This window comes from Scyliorhinus canicula, chromosome 12, assembly GCF_902713615.1.
Source record: "Scyliorhinus canicula chromosome 12, sScyCan1.1, whole genome shotgun sequence".
NCBI classification, from domain to species: domain Eukaryota; kingdom Metazoa; phylum Chordata; class Chondrichthyes; order Carcharhiniformes; family Scyliorhinidae; genus Scyliorhinus; species Scyliorhinus canicula.
The window spans coordinates 138,882,123-138,894,486 of NC_052157.1; the positions used below are offsets into that span (position 1 = coordinate 138,882,123).

Here is a 12,364-nt window from a genome sequence, read left to right on the forward strand (position 1 = left end):
CCCTGCTTGGGTCACTGTCTGCGAAGTCTGCATGTTCTCCCCGTGTCTGTGGGGGTTTCCTCCGAGTGCTCTGGTTTCCTTCCACAGTCCAAAAATGTACAGGTTAGGTGGATTGGCCATGCTAAATTGCCCTTAGTGTCCAAAAAGGTTAGGTGGGGTTATTGGGTTACAGGTATAGGGTAGAGGGGTGGGCTTAAGTAGGGTGTTCTTTCCAAGGGCTGGTGCAGACTCGATCTTTCTCTGTCTTAAAGACACTCAGTGATTTGGCCTCCACAGCCTTCTGCCAAGAGTTCCACAGATACACCACCCTCTGCCTGAATCTGTTTTAAAGACTCGTCCCTTCAGTCTGAGGCTGTGCCCTCGAGTTCTAGTTTTTCCTACCAGTGGGAGACCCCATATTTTTAAGCTGTGCCTCATAGTGCTAGACTCCCTAACATGGGGAAACATCCTTCCAGCATAGCCACCCTATCAGGTTCCCTGAAAATCTTAAACGTTTCAAGATCACCTCTCAACCTTCACCATTCCAATGATTATAGATCTAATCTGATTACTTTTTCTTCACAAGACAAACCCTTCATCACAGGAATCAGCTAAGTGAACCTTCCCTGAATTACTTCCAATTCAAGTATATTCTTCCTTAAATAAGGAGAGAAAAACTGTATATAGTTATCCAGATGCAGTCTCACTAAAGACCTTGGGTTGGTTTCTCTCAGCCTGGGACCGGGCCGGAGAATTTAGGACGACGTGGACACTCTGCTGCGGGATTAGAGAATCCCGCCCCATGTCTCTCCCTCAGGAGTTGAGGATGACTAAAGCTCCTGAGCGCCCAAGCAACGATTGCAGGTTGCTGTTCTGGTCTGTTGTTATTGGAATTGTCCATGAGGCACCTGACGTTCCAGGTCCAGAACTTTACTTTAATAGGTGGAAGATGCCTGTCTGAGAGTTCTTTTAACATGGGATATTTGTGCACCTCAGCAATCACATGGGCTTGACAGACCAAGGTCTTGATCCAGTGGCAAGGGGGAGTCCAAGATGAGCGATATCAAGCTCCACTGTATGGACCTGGGACAACTAAGCACCCATACTCTGCAGAGCAGAGAATCGGCGCCATTGGCGCGATGCCGGTCAACGTCGCCGGCCCGCCGATTCTCGGCCCGGGATGGGCCGAGCGGCCGTTGTAAAAATGGTGAGTCCCGCCGGCACCATCCACACCTTCTCAGTCGGCGGGAACGGCTTGGAAGGGTTGGGGGGGACACGACCCCGGGGGAGCCTCCAATGTGGCCTGGCCCGCGATCGGGGCCCACTGATCGCGGGCCGGCCTCTCTGGCTGGGGGCCTCCTTTCCTATGTGCCGGCCCCTGTAGCCCTGCGCCATGTTGCGTCGGGGCCGATGCGTTGAAGGAGGCCACTGCGCATGCGCGCGTTGGTGCCGACGTGAACCGTTCCAATGCCGTGCTGGTACCCTTTAAAAGCCAGAATTAGTCGGCCCATTCACGCCGTCATAAAACGCGACGGCGTGGATACTCTGCCGCGGGATTAGAGAATCCCGCCCCTTGTCTCTCCCGCAGGAGTTGAGAATGACTCCTAGGAGTTGAGGATGACTAAAGCTCCTGAGCTCCCAAGCAACGATAGCAGGATGCTGTTCCGGTCTGTTGCTATTGGAATTGTCCATGAGGGTTCTGACGCTCCAGGTCCAGAACATCACTTTAAGGGGTGGAAGATGCCTGTCTGAGAGTTCTTTTAACATGGAATGCTTGTGCACCCCAGCAATCACATGGGCTTGACAGAGCAAGATCTTGATTCAGTGGCAAGGGAGAGTCCAAGATAAGGGATATCAAGCTCCACTGTATGGACCTGGGACAACTAAGTACACATCTCCTACAGCCCACCCTTTGCCCACAGAATCTCTCTCTGGCTTCTAATGCCCTTACCCTTCTGTAAACAGAACAGGTCACAAGATAGACATGTGCAAGCAGCAATTTGTTTTTAAATGTACACAATCCAACTAGAAAATTTGCATATGCCCATTTGCTACTCCCTCCACAGCTTAGTCCGGATTTTACAACAAATTTAAATCATCTTAACAAGACTTCAGTAATGACCTCAAAACCAAGACTTCTTGTCTCCCCCTCCCATGAGTTAATACAGACTGTGGACAGATGATTTATGCAGACAGAATTAAAAGTCAGAATTTCACTTTATAGGATATCATGGACTAGATATAAATGTCCTGATTAAAAAACATTTTTACAAAAGAAAAACAAAATTCATACCTTGGTAAGACTGTTAATATGCCAATCATTATTGAGGTTGTGACATGTTTGAGAGTTTATTAGGGAAGTCACTAATAGTGCGGTGCAATACACAAACAAGTCAATTTTGAGTGCAACTACATTCACATTTTGTTATTTAGAAACGCACAAACTATTAAGTGTCAAAATTTTCAAAATAAATTCGCAAAAACAGACCACACATGTAACATGAGTTATGTTATTTGAAGTTGGAGATAATTTATTTTTAAAAACAGAAATGAGGAGAATGTGCACACTCCACACACAGTGACCTGGGGCCGGGATCAAACCTGAGTCCTCCACACTGTGAAGCAGCAGTGCTAACCACTGCACCACCCCACTAGTACTTAAACATTGGTGATAACATTTTTGAAATAAATTATGTTTAAAAACAGACTAAGAAGCATTGTTTGCTTTGCCTGCTATAAAATACAATGTTGGTCCTGTTTCATCTCGAATTTATTGGCACATTTCGTATTGGACCAAATATCCAGATATTGTACTATAGTAAATACAAGCAGCCTGGGGGAACAGAAGACTGGCTCTGAACAGCCCAGGAAAGTGGCATCAGGCCAATACTATTGCGCCTGGACCTAACCAAAATGAGAATTTATTGAGATAGTTGCTGCACCAGACAAATGAATTAACATTTATTTCAAAAATGTTATCACCAATGTTTAAGTATTAGTGGGGTGGTGCAGTGGTAGCACTGCTGCTTCACAGTGTGGCGGACCCAGGCTCGATCCCGGCCCCAGGTCACTGTGTGCGTGGAGTGTGCACATTCTCCCCATTTCTGCGTGGGTCTCACCCCACAACCCAAAAAGATGTGCAGGACAGGTGAATTGGCCACGCTAAATTACCCCTTAATCGGAATAAATAAAATATTGGGTACTCTAAATTTATTTTTAAAAATGTTTAAGCACTAGTCTTTCCAAATCGTTTGCATTTTAAGGCTAAACTAAGCTCCCTCTGCAAGAGTTGATTTTGAAACAGTTTGATCAATATTTTGGATTTCATATACTTCAATTGATTTGCATGTAAATGCAATTTCTGGGGGACATAAATATTGCACTGGTAAGGGCCAGTAATTGAATGCATTATAATATTTGCCAGATAATCCTTCTTCCAGTTGTAACTTTTATCACAGGTCTTGCAATGAGTTGGCTTGATTCCACAATGTTTTGACAGACTTGTCGTGTTCTGTACCTTGCCCATCATGTAAGCTCTGGTCACATTTTCAATAAAGAATGAAAATTGTTTATTGTCACATGTAGGCTTCAAATGAAGTTACTGCGAAAAGCCCCAAGTCACCACATTCCGGCGCCTGTTTGGGGAGGCTGGTACGGGAATTGAACCGTGCTGCTGGCCTGCCTTGGTCTGCTCCAAAGGAAGCATGAACAGAGTGAAAAAAACATGCTCAATCACATACAATGACACTTTGACTGGGTTGCCACACTACAAATGCCAACCCCTTTCTGTTTTTTCTCAAAGTTGTAACTATAGAATTTTGCTTCTCCTAACATGATACAGATAGTTAACTGCACTATCACAGAATCATAGGATTGCTACAGCGCAGAAGGAGGCCTTTTGGTCCATTGTTTCTACAGCAGCTTTCCAAATGAGCATTACGACTTTGTGTCATTCTCCTTTTTCCCCGTGACCCTGCACATTGTTCCTATTCAAATAATCATCTAATGCCCTCTTAAATGCCTAGATTGAACCTGCCTCCACCACAATTCCAGGCAGTGCATTCCAGACCCAAACCACTTGCTGTGTGAAAAAGTTCATTCTCACATCACATTTGATTTTTTGCAAATCACTTGAAGTCTGCGCCTTCCTGTTCTTGATCCTTTTACGAGCGGGAACAGTATCTACTGTGTCCAGCTCCCTCATGATTTTGAACACCTCTATCAAATCTCCTCTTAGCCACCTTTTCTCCAAGGAGAACAGTCCCAACTTCTCCAATCTATCCTCATAACTGAAGTTTCTCATACCTGGAACTATTCTTCTGCACTTTCTCCAACGCATTCACATTATTCCTACAGTGTAGGGTCCAGAACTGTACACAATAAGCCAGTTGAGGTCTAACTAGTGTCTCGTATAGGTTCAGCATAACCCCCTTGCCCTCGTGTTCTTAATAAAGCCCAGAATACAACATGCTTTATTAATTGCTCTCTTTAGCTGCCCTGCCATCTTCAATGGTCTATGCACATATACACCCAGGTCCCCCTGCTCCTGCACCACATTAAGATTTGTACCCCTTACTTTATATTGTCTGCCCACGTTCTTCTTACCAAAATGTATCACCTAACACTTCTCCATATTGAATTTCATCTGCCACCTAACTGCCCACTCTACCAACTTATCTATTCCTTTTTCAAGTTCTCTTCACAATTTACATTGCTTCCAAGTTTTGTGTCATCCCCAAACTTTAAACTGTCCCCTGCACATCATGACCTAGATTATTAATATATCAGAAAAAGCAGGGGTCCCAAGACCTACCCCGGAGGAATTCCACTCCAGACTTTCCCAACAGCCTGAAAAATGCAGTACTCCTGAGCTTTTAAGTATTAGTTTGTTTTTCTTCAGAAACAACCATGACTCACAGGTCCATATATTCTTCGTTTAAGGGCAGAACTAGGATTCCTTGTGACGTCTGCCCATAGTTGAATAGTCCTTGAACACACATACTGCTGCACACAGCTGAAAGATGAGGACTTTGGTAAGACACCTGTGCCACTTGTATTGCCCAGCAATCTGGCACAGAGGGAGAAAATGACAAGGGACCTCATTCAGAATGACTCCAATGAGTTCAAGGCATTCAACAGCTGGAACAGCTTGGCAGTAAGAGTGATTGAGACTGAGTCATTGGATTCATTTCTACATCCAGATGTTAGAATGAGAAGATGGTGGAGCTGCTGAAAAGACTAAATCAAATGTGATCTTTATCTGAAGATATCTTGTGACCATCAACCCCACAACTTTAAGGGTTGCTTTACAAATCAGCACCACCCCTCTGCTTGCCACGTATATTCCACAATAGGGTAATAGGAGGTTTCTGACCTACCGCACCTGGGCTAGGAAGCCTATTAGTAACCATTAAGGCCTCTCACAAAAGGTGTAGTTTGGGGGATGGTGATTACATATCTATAATCTGCACCACCCAATTACTTCTGTTAAAAGCTAATGGCAAGCATATCTGACAAGAAAATGCAAAAAAAGGGCGGCGCAGTGGTAGCACTGCAGCCTCACGGCGTTGAGGTCCCAGGTTCGATCCCGGCTCTGGGTCACTGTCCGCGGGGAGTTTGCACATTCTTCCCGTGTCTGTGTGGGTTTCGCCCTCACAACCCAAAGATGTGCAGGGTAGGTGGATTGGCCACACTAAATTGCCCCTTAATTGGAAAAATGAATTGGGTACTTTAAATTTATAAAAAAAAACAAAGAGTACACAAAAGGGGCTGGTTTAGCACAGGGCTAAAGAGCTGGCTTTTAAAGCAGACCAAGGCAGGCCAGCAGCACAGTTCAATTCCCGTACCAGCCTCCCAGAACAGGCGCTGGAATGTGGTGACTAGGGGCTTTTCACAGTAACTTCATTTGAAGCCTACTTGGGACAATAAGCGATTTTCATTTCATTTTCATTTTTGTTTTCAAAAAAGACAAAAGCAGACTTGACTTAATACATACGCTCACTCATTACACTTGTATTTCTGAGCTCAGTGAGGAATGATGTGAGGGGTTTGATGTATTTTCATGTGTTTCCAGAATCCCAAGTTAGAATGTAAATCCTTTCCACAAATAGAGAGCACAGGCACTTTGGATCAGCTGTGGAATTCAAAAAGCATATGCAAAAAAAAAAAAATTTTTTGCGGCATCTCTCATCTCAAACATTCCATTCATTACCAAGACATAATACTGAGATAGTTTTATCACATTCCAGAATGTATTGGTAGCAGTTAAAGAGCAGGACATTCTGTGGTGATTGTAGATCTGTGTAGGTGCAATACAACTGAGCAAGCACTAGAGGGAGCACGGGAGAGCTATAAATACAGAGGAGCAGGAAGTGAGGGCACACTTCACGGAAGGGGGAAGTGGGAGCAAGACACAACTGGCAGCAGGACAGGCAAGCAGCATTGAGGTAGCTATAAGTTAAGCACTAAGGACAGAACAAATTCATATTAAAGCATCTACTCTAACTTTGAGACTACGAGCTTTATTAAGACACAAGGAACAACACATGGTACCCAGGAGTGGCTTCAGACGCTTACTACAAGCTTACTCAGCTGCAGACACAGAAAGACCAAAATGGCAAGAAGAACTCCTACCGGGCATTCGACTTGGGAAGACCTCGCTTATTCGATGATGTAGGTTGGAACCCCACCTCAGCTGGACATAACCGGTAATGTAAGTAATGTCTGGAAAAGATTTAAACAAGTGTTCGATATATATATCATAGCTAATGATTTAGCAGCAGCCTCAGACAAAATGAAAATAGCACTGCTCATCGCAGGACATGAAGCTAGAGAAGTATATAATGGCTTTAAATACTCGAAAGCTGAAGACAGCAACAACTTACAAATAATACTAAAAAAAATTGAAGAGTACTGTATGGAGTTTGAACAGCACTGTATGCTCAGAGGCCAAACTGCACAGGGACTGAGTGATGCAAAACTCAAACAATCACTATCAGAACAGAAAGGGTTCAGTCTAGAAATCGCGAGTGAAAAGTACAGATCAAAAGGAAACAGTAACTTGAACTTCTCACATAGACAAAACGCTGAAATCCAGTTGAGATCAAAAGGAATAAGTAACTTGAACTTCTCACATAGACAAAACACTGAAGTCCAGTTCAGATCGAAAGGAAGGGGTAGCTTGAATTTTTCAGAAAGAAATGGCGTCGGAGCACATTTTACAGTCTCGGGGCAACAAAGGATGAAAATCTGCGTCAGCGCAGGAAACAGAAGCCGCGCATGCGCAGTTACAATCAGCCATTTTGCATTCTGCGCATGCGCAGTTTAAAAAAGTTTTGGTCGCGGATCGTTACGCGCATGCCCAGTTGAAAGGAACGAGTGCACCATTCAAAGATGGTTCTGCGCATGCGCAAGCTGTGCATGCGCAGTGGACACAAAACCGCACAGTAAAGGAAGGCCGATTTGCACATGCGCAATCGATTCCTACGCATGACGTCACGAGCGTCATGACGTCTGAGGACCCGAACCATGCCCACTTAAAAGGGAAATCCTCGAAAATTAAAAACAAGATACTTAAAGCTGTAAAACCCAATTTTCTTACCTCAAAAGACAGAAAAGCGCCTGAACTTACACCAGCAGTTGAAAATAACTCTCACAACACTCTGGAACAAGCAGTCTGCACCACCCAAAGTGAATAGAACACAAACAATTCCAAAACAAAAATAGATGAAGAAAACGATACCAAATGCGAAGCAAAAAAAGATGATTTGTTTTTCGAACAATACTACTCAGACATGGCTGAGTTATTCGGATATGCTGATCACAGCATCAGCAACACGTTCGCAAAGTTCAAGACGACTCTACTCGTGGTAGATGAATCCAACACCATGGTGCCATGGCAGATCGGCGATACATTGGATGACAGCAATACCCAAGACGAAGATGACACCACACCAAGAGCACAGAAAGACTCCACAGAGAGAGCGATGACAGGCTCCACAGTGAGAGTGACGCGAGCCTCCACAGACAGCTTGTTGAAAGACTCTAAAATGGAAGCAAGCAAACACTCCCTGGCGAACACCATGCATGAACAAGACCATGAAGGTCAACCTGCCGTATCTGAGCAACCGCAAGCAGACTATGAAAGGCCACCCAAGAGTCCAGAGAGACCACGTCAATAGAAACCATGAAGATTTTGACTCCAGAAGAGGAGCACCAAGAGTCCACAGAGACCACGTCAATAGAAACCATGAAGATTTTGACTCCAGAAGAGGAGCACCAAGAGTCCACAGAGACCACGTCAATAGCAATCGTGAGGATTTTGACTCCAGAAGAGGAGCACCAAGACCAACAAGAAAATGAAATCGTGAAGAATTTGACTCCAAAAGAGGAGCACCAAGGAAGCAAAGAAGAGGAATCAAATCCACCACAAATGACTGATGTCACCAGCATCAATGCAACATCAGAACATTCTCTAGACGAAATGTTCAATGTAACAGATTCCACAAAGGACACTCGCACCAATAACTGTGACAATGACTCAAATTATCCACATGGGACACTCATTGAGCACAACAAGAAGAACATAAACCACCAGAAGCAGTGCAGAAACAAGAACAACAACAGCAAGAACAAAAGCAACATGAAGCGCGATAAGAACAAAAATCGCAAGAAGCACTGCAGAAACAAGAACAACAGCAACAACAAAAACTACAAGAAGAACAACAAAAACACCAAGAAGCATATCAAAGACAATAACAAGAACCAAGTCAGAAACAACAAAAACAACAAGAACGACAATGAAAACAACAAAGACGGAAACAACAAAAGCAGCAACAAGAACGACAACGAAAACAACAAAGACAGAAACAACAACAATGAAACTACGACTTGTACAAAATGGTACAACTCTGCACATGAAGGACAATGCCACAGCACACTGCAAAACAATGACAAGACTACAAACATGCCATGCGAATTCCACACAGACAGTGACCCAGAGCCGGGATCAAACCTGAAGCCTCAGTGCCATTGGCCACGCTAAATTGCAGCTTACTTTGAAAATTTATTTCAAAAAGTACCCAGACAAGACCCACCAAATAATCCCCACTAACAGATGCGCCCTTTAAACTGATCAATCAAATCAATCCTAAAAGGCAACAACTAATTGTTATAGTTTCTTGAACATCTCAGACTGGTTTATATCAAATGTCTTTTTTGACTTCCATAAGACGTAGTAGCAGAATTAAGCCACTCGGCCCATCGAGTCTGCTCCGCCATTCAATTGTGGCTGATATTTTTCTAAACCCCATTCTCCTGCCTTCTCCCCAATAAGACTTCATTTGCAGATACATTTTTGTTTCCTTTCAATTTAAAAGCTCAATGTGCAGAATTAGCTTAATCATAGAATCATAGAATTTAGTGCTGAAGGAGACCATTCGGCCCATCGAGTCTGCACCGGCCCTTTGAAAGGGCACCCGACCCAAGCCCACACACCCACCCTATCCCCGTAACTCAGTAACACCACCCAGCCTTTCTGGACACTACACAGTTGAAACCCACGCAGACACGGGGAGAATGTGCAAACTCCACACGGACAGTGACCCAGGGCTGGGATTCGAACCTGGGTCCTCAGCGCCGCAGTCGCAGTGCGATCCACTGCGCCATCGTGCTGCCCTGAGTTTGCACATTCTCCCTGTGTTTGTGTGGGTTTCACCCCACAACCCAAAGATGTGCAGAGTAGGTGCATTGGCCATGCTAAATTGCCCCTTAATTGGAAAAAACATTAATTGGGTACTCTAATTTTTTTTTAAATTTAGCGTGGCCAATCCACCTACCCTGCACATCTTTGGGTTGTGGGGTGAGACCCGGCAGGCATGGGGAGAATGTACAAACTCCACACGGACAGTGACCTGGGGCCGGGTTCAAACCCGGGTCCTCGGCGGCGTGAGGCAGCACTGCTAACTGGCCGCCATGCTGCCCCTTTGCCTGTCATCCCACAGGTGCAGAACATTGGCATTTTGCAGAACAACCCCATCAAACAAAGCACGGTGCAAAAAAACTTTTTTTAAAAGGGGTGGGGGGGGGGGGGGGGGGGGGGGTGGACTGCTATGAGAGGGATGGCTCTGTAAACAGATTTAAATAAGCACTGTTGCAATTAAGATGCTAATTTCACTGCAAATATTTTGTTACCTTTAAACTTCATTTCTCCCATTTTATATTAAACATAGAGAATATAATCCCCAAATTGAAATACTAGCCCATATTTAAAGTTTATAATAATTACATTGTGCACTTGATGGTTATCAGGCTGCATGAACAACATTTTCCACATGCAAAACTAAAGCACGTAGTTGTGTTGCTTCACTTGCAGGCAAGCCATTTTCTCCATTATTCTCCTTACGCTACACTAACTGTGGCTAGAAGGTTGATTAGTCAGCACATAGGCCTCTATAAAAGTAGGTGAGTCGCATAAGACCTGGGGAATACAGTCTAATGTTCCCTCTTGGCATCTCTGAAAGTGTCTTGCAGTATATGTAGGGGCAGGAAAATAAAACTTGCACCTGACCACTGCATGGGGCACCAATTATGTGATCTCAATAAATTGCTGCATTGAGGCACAGGTGTCTCTTAAATATCAAACAGAACAGCATGCACTCAATGATTTAATATTGGTGCACGAGGGTTTACAACATCCCCCCCATTTTGGTAGTCATTGGCCAATTTTGTATTTTTATTTTTTTATAAATTTAGAATACCCAATTATTTTTTTCCAATTAAGGGGCAATTTAGCGTGGCTAATTCACCTACCCTGCACATCTTTGGTTTGTGGGGGCGAAACCCACGCAAACACGGGGAGAACGGGCAAACTCCACATGGACAGTGACCCAGAGCCGGGATCGAACCTGGGACCTCGGCGCCGTGAGGCAGCAGGGCTAACCCACTGCGCCACCATGCTGCCTGTCATTGACCAATTTGTAGGCAACACAAGTTAGTTTTGGTTATAAATTTTTATTACTGTAACTGGACAGGATGCTAATTTGGACATCAGAAATGTTAGTGGGTGTTACACACTATGGCAAAAAAAGCACGGCAAAATCACACTGTGTTCCTGAAATGGGAGTTTAAAAAACCACTGATAAGAGGTTCTTCAGGATAAACAAAACAAGTAAAAGGCTCTTATTGTAAAGTGAAGAAAGGGACGGGAAAGACAAGCAGATTAAAATTCTGGAAAGTAATTTTGGTTACATATTTGTAATGTTCTTTGATGGGCTGATGTGAACAAAGAACATTAGACTTTGTTTTATAAACAAACCTATTTATTACGAACACTACATTAACGAATAACTAAAATGTCTAAGATGAATACAGTTGGAAATAAACGTCTATCACTAACTTACACTAAGATACAACATAGCTACTTTAAACTGTGACTGCTATCAACACCTGACAAACACCTTCTGCAGGAACGCATGGTGCATCCCGGGTCCTGGGACTCCATACTCGCCTGCTGGTCGGATGGTAGAACTACAACAGTAAAACATATAACTTATAATACTCACTCATCATAGATCATAGACTTTACAGTGATGATGAAGTATCTATATTATATACAGATGATAGTCTACCTATCATCACAATAGTTACTATAGCATTTGATTTTCCCTGCTGGGTACACCTGTCAGCTCCATCACTTCTTCCTTTTTAAAAATAAATTTAGAGTATCCAATTCATTGTTTCCAATTACGGGGCAATTTAGTGTGGCCAATCCAACCCTGCATATCTTTGGGTTGTGGGGGCGAAACCCACGCGAACATGGGGAGAACGTACAAACTCCACACGGACAGTGACCAGAGCCGGGATCGAACCTGGGACCTCGGTGCCATGAGGCAGCAGTGCTAACCACTGCACCACCCTGCTGCCCCTCCATTGCTTCTTCCTGACTGGGAGTGGCTTCTTCCTCAGTGAATAGGTTGTGCAAGTACTTGCTTCTGGCAACCAGTGGAGATTGGTGGGCCCTATTCGCAGCCCCATCATTAAAACAGGCAGGGATTGCAGAAGTTTTGGTTTATGTTGCTGTTCAGTTCCTCTGGCAGTTGTTTGTTATTTCCACTAGAGGCCTTCCTCACAAGCCTGTCATTGTCGACCTGACAGGAGAAGGAGCAGGGAGGAAAAAAGGACATGGAATACAGATATGTATACACTGCAAAGGAAGTACCACTTTGATGACAACACATCAAATTTTTACCTCTCTCGATGCAATGTACAGGAATTAAATTATTTCCAGAATAATTCACCTTTTCTCCGCTAATCCAGCAACAACTTGCATTAATATAGTGCCTTTAATGTAGTAAAGTGGGGGGGGGGGGCACCACGGTAGTTCAGT

The 12,364-nt window shown here is 44.0% G+C and overlaps 1 protein-coding gene across 1 annotated transcript in view; it reads right to left on the reverse strand.

Moving 5' to 3' along the window:
- The window catches only part of LOC119974922 (zinc finger and BTB domain-containing protein 11-like), a 61,417-nt gene that overhangs the window by 36,881 nt on the left and 12,172 nt on the right, over positions 1–12,364 (reverse strand). Inside the window, exon 3 of the mRNA XM_038814270.1 lies at positions 6,613–6,702. Within this exon, the coding sequence (XP_038670198.1) occupies positions 6,613–6,702 (90 nt within the window). The remainder of the gene's footprint in view (positions 1–6,612; positions 6,703–12,364) is intronic.